Here is a 17,154-nt window from a genome sequence, read left to right as displayed (position 1 = left end):
CCACTTGTTGTAACTCACATACTACTGTAGATAACTCACACATTCCTTTGAGAAAATGGTTTTACATCTTTCTCTGAGACCCATGTACGCACAAGCACGCACATGCGCACACGCGCGCACACACACACACACGCACGCACGCACGCACGCACGCACGCACGCACGCACGCACGCACGCACGCACGCACGCACGCAAGAGTAAAATGATTGTGTTCCACAACATTGTAGCAAGTAGTAACAATAACAACAATACCTAGAGAAAGAATTAAGAATAACAGCATACTTGTTATACTGTATCTTGTGCATGGGTACATTAGAGTAAAACGTAGTTTAGTTTGAAGCCAAAACAACTATAATAACTGGTACATACACAAGTGTCATCCGTCTGTCCGTCAGCCTGTCCGTCAGCCTGTCCGTCCGTCTGTCTGTCTGTCTGTCTGTCTGTCTGTCTGTCTGTCTGTCTGTCTGTCTGTCTGTCTGTCTGTCCCCATGAGTCTGCACAGAGGAACAAAATGTCATGTTTAAAAAGTTAGGAGCAACATAGGAATGCACTTCCTGTGTGCATTACCAACACGCACGCACGCACGCACGCACGCACGCACGCACGCACGCACGCACGCACGCACGCTCGCACGCACGCACGCACGCACGCTCGCACGCACGCACGCACGCACGCACGCACGCACGCACACACGCACACACACACGCACGCACGCACACACGCACACACACACACACACACACAGCCCGAGCTGTGTGCGTGCGTGTCCATGTGTTGGCCATGTGCCTCACACTGCTTTCATGGTGACATAGAACAGCTCATAAACCTGCCAAAACCTCCACATAAACATGACCACACACACACACACACACACACACACACACACACACACACACACACACACACACACACACACACACACGCATGCACGCACATACTCTACAGTATGTGTTTTTGGCACATGACACTGCCGTGCAAATAATATTAATAAATTGTCCATAACTGGAATCCTAACCTCTAATGTCTCATCCTAACGCTACACCTACACATCCTTTAACCATATCTCTTGTGAAGTCAATGTTTCTCAAATTCTACTTTACTTGCAAGAACATTTGATCTAGTAGCACAAGTACGAACGCACACAAACACACGCATGCACGCACAAACACACACGCACACGTCCCACAGGAATGACAAACATGAAAGAGGACCAAAATGTTCCAAACATGTACCAGCAGTGTAAACAGAAAACAGTCCAGACTCGCCAAAATCAAAGACGTCAACAATCAAGAAAACTTTAATTGCAGTGGCTAAATCGTTAAAAAAGCCACATACAGTAACAATAGTACCTCATAAAAGAAAAATGGTGGTGGTATCCTACTATAATGTGAAGTCGCTGTCTGTCCGTCCGTGCATGCATGTGCATCAGTAGATCACGCATGAGAACTGAATTCAGACACAACGCGCACGTAGCTGACGACCCCAGGGCATGTCATGCCTGGAGTCGGTCAGATAGCCAGTTGTCCAGAACCGCCGATGCATCCGACACGCCCATATATGGACATATAGTATACTAATGACATCAGGGAATTCTATACTGTATATGAGCATAAAAGCAACACAGACAGACAGACGTACAGAGATCTCCATATAAGGGCATAAAAGCAACACAGACAGACAGACAGACAGACGTACAGAGCTCTCCATATATGGGCTTAAAAGGAACACAGACAGACAGCCTGATGCAATAAACATATGGAGAACCATCATGTGTCATGAATAGGACATTTTACAGTACTGGCCTGGACTCCATATTTGGGCACACACACACACACACACACACACACACACAGAACCCCTATATGGACATAAACGACAGACAGACAGAAATACAACAGCTATTCCATACCCAGGTGGGGAATGCATTTCCAAAGTGCATCATTCCTGACTATCAGTACTATAATGCCAGTACTATGACGTCAATACTGTGTGTGTGTGTGTGTGTGTGTGTGTGTGTGTGTGTGTGTGTGTGTGTGTGTGTGTGTGTGTGTGTGTGTGTGTGTGTCTGTTGGTACCCAGCTCTCTCAAGTAGGCCTTATAAGCCTTACATCGTTATTTCGAGAGAGATATCAAAGTTAATATTTCTATATCCTCTCTCTCACTCTCCTCTCACTCTTATCACTCCTTTCCTCTGTCTTTGTATCACTCTCCACTCACTCTATCACTCCTTTGTATCACTCTCCATTCTATCACTCCTTTGTATCACTCTCCAGGCCCTCGTCTCTGCGTCACTCCCTGCGCTCCAAGGCCCAGTTCAGTGCTAAGTATCCCAGGGTGCATCTGTCCCCCAGCAGAGTGGGAGGAGCTCTCAGCTCTCAGCAGCCGGGGCAGGTGGACAGAATCTTCCAGGCTCTGCGGAAAGGACTCAAGTATGTACCGTAACTGTAGGGATGTTTTCAAGTATGTACTGTATAGGGATGGATTCAAGTATGGACTGTATACTAGGGAAGGATTATACACTGTATGCTAGGGAAGGATTCAAGTATGTACTGTACACTATAGGGATGGATTCTAGTATGGATACCAGAGAAGGGTTCACGATAACCAGGGAAGGATTCGAATATGGATTCTAGGGAAGGACAAGTATGTACACTAGGATGATTCAAGTACCAGGGACTTATTCAAATAGGTTTAGCTCATGAGTGAATTAGTTAAGGTGTTTTGGTGTTTAGAATAATGGCACCTTAGGTCACTATTCATTTACTAAACACTGATGATGTCATTTCCTGTAGGGAGTATGTGGAGGGTCACCAGGCTGAGATGGACTTCCTGTCTTCACAACAAAGAGAAACCAAGAGGAACTCCAGACTGGTGAGAGAGACAGAGATATTGATTGATCGATTCATCGATTGAATGAGTGATTGAGAATTCATGGATAATTCTGTATGTGATGTCCGTGTGTCCATGTGGATGATGATGATGATGATGATGATGAAGTATTTTTTTCTGTTCCTAGGCATTCCTGTATGATCTGGAGAAGGTAACTGCATACTCTGTGACTTCAACTCTTCTGTAGAAACTATACAACATAAACATAGTGCTCATGTGTCCAACGTCAAACCCATTGAAAGTACAAAACCTTATCTTATCTTATCTTATCTTATCTTATGTGAAGGAGATCAGAGCCTTGGAGAGACACATCAGGAGGCTGGAGTTCCAGATCAGTAAGGTATCTGTCTGTCTGTCTGTCTGTCTGTCTGTCTGTCTGTCTGTAGGTGGCATTATTTTCCGGAATTTACAAGGTTCCTCAAATTGCAATTATAAGAAATAATAGATGTCAATGTGGATGTCAGATGTCATCTGGACGGTCTATGACATGGTGGCTGGGGGGGGGGGGGGGTGTAACGATACATTTTAATAGCGATACGATACGCATCACGATACGTGGTTGACGATACGATATATGGACGATATTGGTTCATTCATGGCGATACGATACGATTCGATTCAATGATTTAAAATCGATATAGTAACTATTTACCAAAGAAATGATATCTGTGTAAAATGTGTCAAAAATCTATTACCAGTAAGACTCCCTAATCAGGAGATATATTTCAACACGTATGGACAAACCCGCTCCTTGACATGAACACAGAGATTACACACATTTATTGATAGACCAAGAGTAGCTATATGGAATGGAAAAGTAATTAAACCCCTCTTTTTTATTTTCCATCTTAAAATTGCTAAATACAAGGCACAAATACTTAGTTTCCATACAATCGATTGTTTGCATTGCAAAGCGATTAAGACCGATTATCTGCATTTTAAAATGATATGATACAAAGCCAAAATGGTATGATATTTTGCTTTTGCAAACAATATAGTAGATCATTGCAAGTTAAAATAGATTTTTCGATTCAGTTACTATGTTACACCCCTAATGGTAGAAACTGTTCAGATAACCTGGTGGTCTGTGACATGGTAACCATGTAGAAACTGTTCAGATAAACTGGTGGTCTTTCCACCCTTGATGCTGCGTAGAGCTTTATGTAAAGCCTTGCATGGACGATGGTGTTGAAGGCCAAGCTATAGTCTATGAGCATCATCTGTGCTGACTTGAAACTAGGATTCACTTGTGTCACAATTAATACACAGATGTTGCTGTTGTTGATGAGGACAGTAGAGAAGAGGCATCATGTACATTTGACCACAGTCTGGAAGAGGCATTCCTTACCAAGGTGCTCAAGTACCAGCGTCTGTAAACCGCTTGTGTTCATATCTGGAAGCCTCTGTAATGTCCATAAATCAGTTGTGAGAGACCTGCAGATTGCAGGAATGCCATTGTAGAAATTCTGTTCAGTGTCTGTGATAATTGTCATTGTCATGCTTCCTACCCACGATTTGTATCCTGAAATATTGTTATTGAGTTTCCCAAGTGCATATGCCATGGGTTCAAGTTGTGAACGCAAATAAAGATGTTAAATGTGTGCGTGTGCTTGCGTCTGCGTGTGTGTGAGTGTGGTTTTGTGTGTGTGCGTGCGTGTGTGTGTGTGTGTGTGTGTGTGTGTGTGTGTGTGTGTGTGTGTGTGTGTGTGTGTGTGTGTGTGTGTGTGTGTGTGTGTGTGTGTGCGTGCGTGCGTGCGTGCGTGCGTGCGTGCGTGCGTGCGTGCGTGCGTGCGTGCGTGCGTGCGTGCGTGCGTCAGGTAGAGGAGCTGTATGAGACGTACTGCATTCAGTGGAGGTTGTGTCAGGGAGCCGTCAACATGAAGAGAGCCTTCTCTCTGTCTCCATCCACCCGCGCCTCCAGAGACAGCCTGATGGAGCTCACCAGAACACACCGTCACAGCATGCAGGTTGGTGTGTGTGTGTGCGTGTGCGTGTGCGTGTGCATGTGTGTGTGTGTGCGCGCGTGCATGCGTGCGTGCGTGCGTGCGTGCGTGCGTGCGTGCGTGTGTGTGTGTGTGTGTGTGTGCGTGCGTGCGTGTGTGTGCATACGTGTGTGCGTGTGGGACGATGAGCGATTATCGTTTATTGTGATAAAAAACACTCTCGATAATCGTATCATGGAGATTTCATTTATCGTGAAATCGTCCTCCGTCATGCATTGGGATCAATTCACCTTTTATTTGCTGAGCTGCATATCCGGTACCATTTAAACCCTCTATAATTGGTAAAAGGTACTTATAATATACAGACTTCTTTTTCACTCTATCGCATCGCGTTTGAGTATCGCGATAATAGCCTAAATTTATTTTGTCACAATAATCGTGTCCCATCCCTAGAGTGTGTGTGTGTGTGTGTGTGTGTGTGACTCACTTATATTCCCAATGAATGTGCCTAAAGCATCATGCATACTTGGCCAGTGTTGTTTTTGTTGACGAGACGTTAACGAAAATGATTTCGTTGACGCCCCTTTTTTTCACGACGATGACGTGACGTTAACGTAACGAGCTCAACATAAGTCTGACGAAAATATGACGAGACGAATGTGTGTTTTCGTTGACGTAACGAAGACGAGACGAACATCTGGTCTATCGGACGACGTTAAATAAACATGCATGAAAGGTGAAAGCCTTACAATGTTACTGTAGTTGTTTCAATGGAGGAGTAGTGGCCAATCATATGGAACGTTCTAGGACGCATATAACAACAGGCTCTGTGATTGGCTGGAATGTCGGCATGATACACACGTGTTGTTTGTTGTTGTCAACTTTTCAGAAGTTAGTTGCACACATTACTGCTGGAAATGCTATTAACTTTCTATTGGGAAATGAAAGCTAATCATCTGATTGAGGAAAGACCTACTGTATCTGCCTCATGCAGCAGCGCCGTCAACATAAATTAATAGATTCGGTCGTCGCGTCGGAAAAGAAGACACGATATGGATCTATTTTACAATCCAGGAAATAATGCAGGCTTACTTATGACAACGGAGCGGCTGCTATTCCAATCCGGTAAGCTGACGGTCCTTTTAACAAAATGATAGTCCTTACTCCTTTGCCTTGCTGAGAAGTCGATTTGCTTATTGACAAGTTGACAACTGGACCCATCCGTGGTCGCTTTCCTACTAATACTATCGCAACGTTTTCTATAACAGCTGGCGCTAAGCTTCAGGCTAATGTTGGCTTTTAAGCAAACGTAAATTAATTGGATTGTTTGTTGCAAACTGTTGATGCAAACTTTGTTTCGCTGGATCATGGATGCGGAGGTCGCTGGCTGGGGTGCTATTATTCCCAAAGGCTACGTTAGTGACGTATGGGTTGTTTGTTTCCGGTTAGCGGCCACCGACGTTGCGTATGACTGTGACGTCACTTGTAAATCCTTGTAACTCAACAGTACTGTGTGTGTGTGTGTGTGTGTGTGTGTGTGTGTGTGTGTGTGTGTGTGTGTGTGTGTGTGTGTGTGTGTGTGTGTGTGTGTGTGTGTGTGTGTGTGTTGTCTGTACTAGTGTGAAAGTGCAAGTGGCCAGTTCAGTGATACCATACCAAAAAAGATGCATATTGTATTCTTATATTATATTACAATATTATTATTATTATTACTTGTCAATTGCTTACTTGTGGGGCAGGTGTAATATACACTTGTTATTAGCCTATATACCGGTACATCTATTGCTTCATGAATTCAATTGCACCTGTCAACTTTGATTATTTCCAATGTCTCATACTTAATTTATTTATTTAAAGACACATTTTTCTTTTTGACTAAAACTAAAACCTTTGTGTGGGTTCGTCGACTAAAACTTGACTAAAACCTTTTGAGTTCTAGTCGACTAAAACTAGACTAAAACTATCAAGGATATAAATGACTAAAATCTGACTAAAACTAATAAGCATTTCGTCAAAAAGACTAAGACTAAGACTAAATCTAAAATGCCTGCCAAAAACAACACTGTACTTGGCGTGCACCAAAGAATAGCAGATCAACAAGCCCACAATCCAGTGCGGTCGGTGTTTACTGCTCGTAGATCGGCTGATTGTAGATCGGCTGCGTTTGCCGCGCGAAAACGCCATACGACAGAGGAGCGCACAGCAGACATAAACGTCCTGAAGGCGCTGTGTAAATAAAGATTGAATCGACCCCCGTTAAACATGACCTCCAGCATGTGTGTGTCTGTCAACACACACACACACACACACACACACACACACACACACACACACACACACACACACACACACACACACACACACACTGTCACGCTTCATTAATTATTAATGAATCATGTCAAGACTGCACTTGACTGAAACATTCACACATCAACAAACATTAGACAGTACAGTGTGTGTGTGTGTGTGTGTGCGTGTGTGCGTGTGTGCGTGCGTGCGTGCGTGCGTGCGTGCGTACAGAGACAACTCAGGTCCAGTGTCTTATGGACAATTTAATATCCATGATATAATTATTATATTTGTATATCGTGATAAACGATAATAACGATTATTGTTCAAATAAAACCTGATCCACAAGCTCACAATGCACCGTGGTAGGCGTACTATTGTCACTACTTTTGTCCGTCACTCTTATGCGATAAAGTGGAACCACTTGAGCCCTATATGAGTGAGCGGAGTACCTCAGGTCTCTATGCTAGTGTGTGTTCTGTTGCCTGTTATTATGGGGAAAACAGCAGCTCGACAAGCTCACAACGCGCCGCAGATCTGCTAATTTCTGCACTGCACAATATGGATGCCGGAGTTTAAATGTTTAATAAAAGATACAAGGTATGGAGATTTTGTTCTGCACAACAGCAATGATAGCGTTGTTGTCGGGTGGAAAAACGTCCAAAACCGTTAGTTTTGTATTTATCACTTTAAAACATGATTTAAACTGGTGATAATTATATGGTTGTAGTTCGACTATTTTCACTATATTTGTGCGACAGTCTTGTATGAAGAAGCAGGGCTTTACTTTATGAAAAACATACATTTAAAACTTGGAAAAAGGTTTCTGCCTGGCAGTGATGATATGATAATTTATCTTCTCTATCACAGTGGTTCTCAACTTTTTCATATTTTAACTGGGGACCCCCCACCCTGACGCACTTGGAGTTGTAAGAGTTGATAACATTTTGTATAACACGCTTCTGTTGTGACAATATCCGATCTACATGCTCACAACACCTCGCAATTTTCACAATTTCTGCCTCTAATATTTGACAATTTGGCCAATGTTGGCATTAAAAAGTCGGCATTAAAAAGTCCTTAAATTGTCATTTTAGAAATGTGCAGATACCCTCTATACACTTAAACTTTGTCGGTTTGTTTACTGTTGAGAGAGAAAACAATGTTGCACAATAAGTTAATAATTTGAGGACCTCCCCCAAAATAATTTGGGGTGGTCCCGACCCACAGGTTGAGAACCACTGCTCTATCAGACACCCTAGCGTTCTTCACAGGTTTGGTTCCCAGATCCTCATTGGTTCTGACATGATTTTTTTTTAAATGACGGACCCAATTGAAGGACCCTTTGAATTGGTGTTTTTACCTGAATACTAATTGGACCCGACACACACACACACACACACACACACACACACACACACACACACACACACACACACACACACACACACACACACACAGTGATTGATTTGGGGTCCCGTGGTTTACATCAACACATTCTGTCCCCCAATGACTTTCATGAGCTGGAAGAGTGACCTTTGACCCACACAGTCTGAAACAGCTGGCCTCTGTGTATGTCTTCATGACCACACACACACACATGCATATACACACACACACGCACACACACGCACACACACACACACACACACACACACACACACACACACACACACACACACACACACACACACACACACACACACACACACACACACACATGTGCAGGAGGCACACACCAGAGTATGTGAGCGAAGTTGAGTGGGAGGATGACCTGCTGTTCGTTCAAAATAAAACAGTATTCTGTTACAGTGTTACCTCAAGTAACGCCATTCTTTTGGAAAAGGTAACTAACTACTACATTGCTAAACTAAATCTTTGGTTGCTCCGTTATCGTAACAGATTTAATTTTAACGCCATTACCCCAACACTCGTGACCAGTATAGGGTTTTATTGACAAACATTGACAACATTTTGTATCCTAAAGTCCTTGAGGATAGATATAAGATAACTAGTCCATACCCGGGCGGGGATGGGCGCAGTGAAAGTATTTGCAGACATTGGAGAGGAGGCTGCTCATTTGATCATGGCGTTACCACCACAACCATGACAAGTCAGTGCTTATTGTTTCTGGCAGCTAAGCTACTCTGCAAATAACACAACGTTCTTGTGAACATTAAGCGCTTGTCAATGAACGCTATGTTCATTCCCTCCTTAAATGTAGCACTGTCTGTAGTGCTGCAGACGTGATTTTTTCTTCGTCACTGTCTTTATTGTCTTCATACAGTATGCTAATGGTCAGTGCCTGTTTGCTAGTTCAGATCAACAGCTCAACCCACTGAGGAGAAACATGTGATCAGACAGACAGAGATTCCTTGAATTTATAATAGGATTATGTGTTTAATCCCTTAATTATTCAAGACTTATTTAATCAAAATCCACAGTCATTCATTTATACTACCACCTTCTCTCTCCCATGCACCATGCTCTCTCTCTCTCTCTCTCTCTCTCTCTCTCTCTCTCTCTCTCTCTCTCTCTCAGGATATGTCTGTTATGGAAGGAGAGTTGGAGATTCTACTGGGAGAGCTGCATATCAAAATGAAAGGTACACACACGCACACGCACCCATGCACCCACGCACGCACGCACGCACGCACGCACGCACGCACGCACGCACGCACACACACACACACACACACACACGTACACACAGCAGTAACATGTGTTTTCATTTTGCAGGTCTCATTGGGTTCGCCCGGCTCTGCCCTGGAGACCAGTATGAGGTTGGTGAAACACTTACTAGCGCTCACATGCACGCTCACATGCACGCTCGCATGCACAGCCAATTCATGGCCACTCAGCCAGTGTGTGTTGCCTTTTAGAGTGTTTCTGCACATTTTCCACAGGTCTTCAAAGTGGGGGCCACAAATCTTCATTATGGCCTAGTAAACATGAATTAAGAGACATTTAAATATAAAAAGTATGAATAGATGTATGAATACATTAGTCAAACAAGGGGTTTTTAATGATTCTGAATCCAAGTGATGACTCATTACGAAACCATAGTTTTGTGGGGCTGTGTTTAGTCCAAGGAATGTTTTTCATGCAAAACAAATGCTTGCAATGGATTCAGAATCATTAAAAACCCCTAGTTTGACCCCTCACATGCTACTTAAAGCAGATTTTTGGGGGGTTTTCCTTTATAGTATAGTGTATAAGTGATGGGCCCCAAACTTTTACCCCTTATAAAATAAATTGCTCAATGCTCCATAAAGGGCGAGCTGGAAAAGTGGCATTTGACATGTGTCAGGCATGTGCATGTTGCCAAAGTGGCATATGCTGTTGCCAAAGTGGCATATGCTGTTGCCAAAGTGGCACATATGCTGTTGCCAAAGTGGCATATGCTGTTGCCGAAGTGGCGCGTGCTGTTGCCAAAGTGGCATATGCTGTTGCCGAAGTGGCATATGCTGTTGCCGAAGTGGGATATGATGTTGCCGAAGTGGCATATGATGTTGCCGAAGTGGCATATGCTGTTGCCGAAGTGGCGCGTGCTGTTGCCAAAGTGGCATATGCTGTTGCCGAAGTGGCGCGTGCTGTTGCCAAAGTGGCATATGCTGTTGCCGAAGTGGCATATGATGTTGCCGAAGTGGCATATGCTGTTGCCGAAGTGGCCGAAGTGGCATATGCTGTTGCCGAAGTGGCATGTGCCTTTGCCAAAGTGGCATGTGCCGTTGTCAAAGTGGCAGGTGCCGTATGCCATTACCAAAGTGGCATGTGCCGTTTACAAAGTGGCATGTGCCTTTGCCAAAGTGGCATGTGCCTTTGCCAAAGTGGCATGTGCCATTGTCAAAGTGGCATGTGCTGTTGCCGAAGTGGTATATGCTGTTGCCAAAGTGGCATATGCTGTTGCCAAAGTGGCGCGTGCCGTTGCGGAGTGGCAAATGCCGTCGCCGGAGTGGCATATGCCGTTGCGGGAGTGGCATATGCTGTTGCCAAAGTGGCATATGCTGTTGCCGAAGTGGCGCGTGCCGTGGAGTGGGAGTCCCAGAGTGGTGCATGCCATTGCCGGAGTGGCATGCGTGCCGAAGTGGCATATGCCATCGCTGAAGTGGCGTGTACCTTGTCCGTTTTACTTAACAGATTCAAAACATAATTTGTGGTTTACAGTCTGGTAAATAAAAAATATATATATCTATATTCAAAATGTTGAGCGCTATTGAATACTAGAATGAGCAGGCAAGGAATACTCGTTAGTACCAAAGTATTAGATATTAGCAGCTTGCCTAAAGCCAACCAATGATAAGAAAGGTAGCTCTAGTGTACTTTTAGCAATGCTGTAGTGGGCATGAGCAACTAGATATAACACTAATTAAAGACCTGTGAAGTGCAGCAGAGGCAGCACGAAAACCCACAAATATAAGGTATACGCTGCACATAACAGTAACTATACTGTTATAACCTTAAAGACACCCTGCCTTGTATATAAATACATGTGAGGGGCAGCAATAAACACACAGCCGAAACAGAACCTCATAATGCGACCTTCTGAACCTGAGCGTCCTCCACGGGACGCGTGACTGCTTGCGTGCCTCGGCCCCATCAGTCCATTAACCACGGGCTGCTTCACATCGTTCCCACGCCGCTTGACTGCTCCTCCGCCGCTGCATACGGAGGAACCCAGCCTGCTGCATCCGATGCAGCGGACGCCTGCTGCTGACGACCAGCTGAGGCCCGAGGGCGCCCGGAGCGCCGCCGCTGCTCCATGCCAGGAACGCCGTCGCCGAAGCTGCTCCGCGCCGGGGGCGCCGCTGCTGAAGGTGCTCCTCGCCAGAGAGCTGCCGCCGAAGCTGCTCCGCGCCAGGAGTGCTGCCGCCGAGTTGCTCCGCGCCAGGAGTGCTGCCGCCGAGCTGCTCCGCGCCAGGGGCGCCGCTGCCGAAACTGCTCCACGCCGCAGGGAATGTGGCGTGTAGAGGGATGGCGCGACGCCTTCACTCTGGCCCTGCTCCCTCAGTCTCGCGGCGAACCAGCGTGCTTCATGGAACAGAGGGTCGTTGGGGCAGACATCGGGCGGGCAGCCAGGTGTTTCGGCATGGAGACACAGAATGGAAAAGTGCGTTAGTTCTGCTGCAGAGTCTGCTGACGCACATATAAGAAACTCTACAACCCAGCTCTTGACTTTTGAAGTCAAGCAATGCCAAAACATGGCCCAACCGATATGCGTAAAGTCCCCAGCTTAGAGCGACTGCACCCTGACGGAACCGAACAAGCAAATGCGCTGCTATTTACCTGCTAGAGTCTGGCTCCGCTGTGCTTCCGGGGCAGCCGTCGCTGGCGAGAGAACTGGCTCCCGCCGCTGGTGCTAGAACTGGCGTTCCTTTGCTCCTTCGCGGCATGACGGCGGTGTCGGTGTGCCGCTCCCCCGGAAGCTGAGCCTGAGCCCTACGCGCCTCCGTCGTGGGCTCGCGGGTCGCCGGGAAGTCAGGAAGGCTGGAGGGCCGGCTGGCCCAAGGCAGCAGCGGAAGCAGCTGCGCCGTCGCAACGATACCCTCCGCGGTGCCGACCGACTCCCGACTGGACTCCCAGCCGCACACAGCAGTCGACTAGGCTAGGAACATAACCTTCATGACATGATTAGTGGGACCCGCAGCCAAAGCTGCCATGATAACCTGCTGTCATAGCCGTGGGCCTGCAGCCGCTCCGGCCTGAAACTGAAATAAACAGGATGAATAGCAACCAGTATGTATTAGCTTAGCATGAGCTGAAGGAAAACAGAACTGTAGCCAGTGCAGCGGCCACGGAAACACTGCTAGGACATACGGTGTGCTGTGTGACCCGGTACTATAGCCTTAGTTTGAAACAAATATTTGAGTTAAATCCCTTTAACTTCTGAAGCACTGGTAGCAGCTTAACATGCAGTTGAAACACCCCGCAGCTGCCGTGCGACGCTGCAATGACGACCTGCTGTAGCTGTCGCTATGCGTCGGCTTTAGCCCGAAGCTGAAAGATAAACCTCATGTTTAGGAAACCTGAAAAATAAACATAATGTTAGGGTTAAGAACCTGAAAAATACAACATAGACCTGGTGTTAGCCGCGCCCTTATAGCCGCCGCAGCGAGACGCTATTAAGAAAAGTGATTTAGCTGAGCCTGTGCCACTTTAGCCTGGAGCTGCCATACTGGAGCAGTAATGACAACATGTTAGCAGAAACACTCAACACCCTGGTAACAGCTTGACATGCAGTAGAAACAATAACTTGCTGAAATAATAGACAGAATGTTAGCAACCAACAAGTATTAGCTTTAGCATGAGCTGAAAGAAAACATGATACAGCATTTTTACAAGCATCAGCCTTAGCTGTAATTATTAGCAGTTATGCTAGCACGCCGCCGCAGGTTGAGTGGAGCTACCAAGCATTTAGAGAAGACTACGATTCCCTGCATGCACTAGCGAGTCAACTGGTGACGTCAAGACAGACAGCACGCCTAGCGTTAGCGGACGCAAAACATTGTTTGCACGTAAACTGTGGCACCCATGAGCTTGCGGGTTTTCCTCCTTCCAGGAGCCCGCGCAGACATACAAGCGACAGGAACCATTTAGAAGCTGCTAAGGTATAGCAACCAGAGCCCTAGAATGGAGAGTTGCGTCACTCCCGTTCACTTCATGGGGCCAGGTCTTCTACGCACACATCTATTGGCGTATAGTGACAAACGGCGAACCGGAAGTTTACAAAATGCATTGAAGTCTATGAGGTGTAAAGTGACAACGAACCACGTGACCAGCGCTGTTTCTGACCCCGCGGTGACACCACTCTCTGATTATACTGCTCTGATAGCAACTAGCACCTCATAAGCAGCAGCTGTTTATAGAGCAACGTTTTCAGACGGGGCCATACTTGCGCCTAGAACATGGCTAGCAAGCTGTTTTACCAACTAGCAGCTATCCTTACATTAGTTAAAGCTAGCCGGCTAACAACAAGCAAAGCTAGCCCCTGGCTGACTGCAAGGAAGGAACGCTGCTCAACAGTAGCATATACGGCTGACAAAATACACCAATACGCCACTGATCCCGACAGATACACCACTGTTCCCGATAAGCACAAGCAACTGAGTTAACCTTAGCGAACGGTCGCAAGCAAGCCAAGCACAAAGAAGTTATTTTAGCGTTAGCCAGGAGCCGCAACTGCTCCCGTCTCGATCTGTAGTATGCAAACTCAGCTGGAAAGAGCACCATTACCTTGATGAAGCAGTAGTTAGAAGTAGACCTCGGCCGTGTTTACCACAACAACGAACCCAACATTTATGCCATAATCCTTGCCTTGAACCCAGCCTGGACAGCCGCTAATCTTTAGCAACGTTAGCGAAACCCATAAGCACCTTAAATTAGCATTTAGCAACAAACGACTGCCACATTAGACTGTAGCACGGAATCCGGCTGGGCTTGACATGCTAGCGAACTACATATCCCATCCCCAGCGTTTAGTATGCGCTGACGACGTCATGCCGTAAACCACCGCTTGACATGAACTCGGCTAGCTCGGATGCTAGGTGAATGCTGCCGATACCTACAACAGCCTACAAACTGAATCCTCCTGGCGTGTTTCATACTTGCTACGGGGCCACGTTATCGCGAGGGGCCGCCTTGACATGGCTAGCACGTTGTTTTACCAGCTAACAGCATCTTTACCGGAGTAGCCGGCTAGCAATAGCCACCGGCTAGCTCCTGGCTGACTATACATTGAACCTGTTGCTCCATGCTAGCCGATACGGCCCGCGCAGTCGCAAAAACACTGTGGCTATCATCGACAAACCCAACGACTGAGATTACCTTAACTCATGGTAGCCCAGTAAAGGCCCACCGGGGCACAAATAAGTTAGCATTTAGCCCGTAGCCACAGCCCACTTTCTATGATCCTGAGTATACATTTAGCCATGTTAGCAAGCCCGTAGCCCCTTTAGATTAGCTTTGCAACATGACTGAAGTACAGAATTCAGCTGGGGCACCAGCAACTTTAGCAAGACAATATGGACCTTGAAACTTTAGAATCAGCGATTACCCGAATAACAATCTCAAAACTACCCATGCAACTTGGCCAAGAACACAACTTCTAGCATCCAGTGATTACCAGAATAACAACCTCAACCTTCCCATACAACCTGGCCAGAACACAGCTTCTTAACTAAGTTAGTTTGGCAGCTAAGAACATGAAATAAGCAATAGTAGATAGCAGAAACAGCCAGAAATACTCAGCCAAGTTAGGCACCCTCTCGGAGCGGTGCATGGGCAGCAGCACAGTTTCCAGCAGCAACAGGTGTGGCACGTGGGTGGGTGACGTGACGTAACGTTTTCGCTGTCCTCGGTGTCAAACATGTATAAATAAAAAATATATTTGTCAAAAACCTTCTGAATATTGTGCAGGACATTAAGCTTTATGTGAACTTACTCAAGATTAAAACATTTCATTCCTCATTTCTTCAGAATCTTCAACCAAACATGGCAAAACTCATATGGTGTGACTGTCCTGACCTTGTTTCTCAAAGTGGGAACTTGAATAAAACTAAGAAAAAGAATTGCTAAAAATCATTTGAAAATGAATTTAGGCTAAAAAAAATGTCTATTTTGAGCCTATATCTTTTCAAAGTCAAAGCATAATGTTTTCAGTCATTTCTGATCAAAAACATTTTGTCCCCCAACCCAAAATCATTTGGTGTGACACTAGTTTGGAAAAATTAAACAGGCAATTATTTGGACACCTATTGGCTAGAGAGGTCCTTCTTCTGTAAGGCTATTCAGCACTCCCAGCACAACTGCAAGACAGGTGTCTGAGGTGAGTTATGATTTTAACATTTTCATGAAATGCCATCTTGTTGAAACGTTCACAAACTCACCATTCTGGATGTCTTTTGGTGTGACACCTTTTCTTTAAAAAAAGCTTAAGTTATTTGAAGTTTTGGTCATATTTCCATGTAGATCTAGGCTGCTTTGTTATAGCTAGCATGCTGTTAGCATGCTAATGTGTACATAGTAGCCTCAAGGTAAACCTAAATGCAGAAAACAGTAATATGGTGTGACACTTAATCATATGGTGTGACAGGTCTGCTTGTCACGCCATATGACTTGATTGTCACACCATATGATTTATACTGTATTTAACTACAGATATAACAATAAATAACAAAGTTCCATGTTTCTTTTGTACATTTAAACATTTGTTTTAAACATTTTTACATAAAATGTAATTTAGCTTCATTCAGTGATACTTCAAATTCATCAGACAGAGCAGAAACCCCTTCACAGAAACCTTAACATATTGTTTCAATCTAAACAATATTTTCTCTTTGTCTTAAACTATACATTCCATTTTCTTTTGTCAGCTGGGAAATGACAAGTGCTGAGAGAACGAGAAAGTACAGGGAGAAACTAAACAATGACCCAGCAAGGAGAGAGGAGCCAAAGGGGCGAGACTGCATTTTCTAAGAAGAGCAGGAGGTTGTCTGTGGCATAGCAGAACCACAACAAGGCAGCCGGTTTGCTACCCTCACCAAATACGACTGGCTGATGTACAATACAGTCTAAATGTATAATCTAATCTGATCTAATACTTTTGTACTTTCACTCACTGGACTGGACAGTGGACAGTGTTAAGGTAGGACCCGAGACAAAACTAGCGAAAATAGCTGATCTACAAGCGCTCAACACGTTGTGCTTGTAGATCAGCTATTTTTGGAGTTGCGCAACCCAGCACTCTTTAGCTAGTGGAGATGTGGTGTAATGTCATGATTCCTAATTACATTTGTTCAACACAAAATGCTGTGTTCAAGTTCAGGAGACTTCGGAAAAAAGCAATTTACCTGAATGCTGAGTTCTGTTTCCACTAATTGGTGTTAATAAAATGTTGCCTTGGCTCCAAGTGTGGCTATGCGCCTTATTGTCTCTTTAGGATCCTTCTGCCGTGGGCCGGCAGAAGACTTAGGTGTGTGTAGCATTCCTGTGCACATCCTCATCATCCATCTACTACTACAATTCTTTCTTATC

At 45.3% G+C, this 17,154-nt stretch overlaps 1 protein-coding gene across 1 annotated transcript in view; it reads left to right on the top strand.

Moving 5' to 3' along the window:
- Nucleotides 1–17,154, top strand: part of ripor3 (RIPOR family member 3) — a 91,643-nt gene that overhangs the window by 29,365 nt on the left and 45,124 nt on the right. The window contains exons 3-9 of the mRNA XM_080727996.1: nt 2,275–2,430; nt 2,794–2,872; nt 3,018–3,041; nt 3,177–3,230; nt 4,708–4,857; nt 9,664–9,727; nt 9,862–9,905. Coding sequence (XP_080584122.1) covers nt 2,275–2,430; nt 2,794–2,872; nt 3,018–3,041; nt 3,177–3,230; nt 4,708–4,857; nt 9,664–9,727; nt 9,862–9,905 — 571 coding nt within the window. The remainder of the gene's footprint in view (nt 1–2,274; nt 2,431–2,793; nt 2,873–3,017; nt 3,042–3,176; nt 3,231–4,707; nt 4,858–9,663; nt 9,728–9,861; nt 9,906–17,154) is intronic.

This window comes from Nannobrachium achirus (genome assembly GCF_963921795.1).
Source record: "Nannobrachium achirus genome assembly, chromosome: 6".
Classification (NCBI taxonomy): domain Eukaryota; kingdom Metazoa; phylum Chordata; class Actinopteri; order Myctophiformes; family Myctophidae; genus Nannobrachium; species Nannobrachium achirus.
Note: the sequence above shows the minus strand (reverse complement) of the source record. Positions and strands in the feature narration are given on the sequence as shown.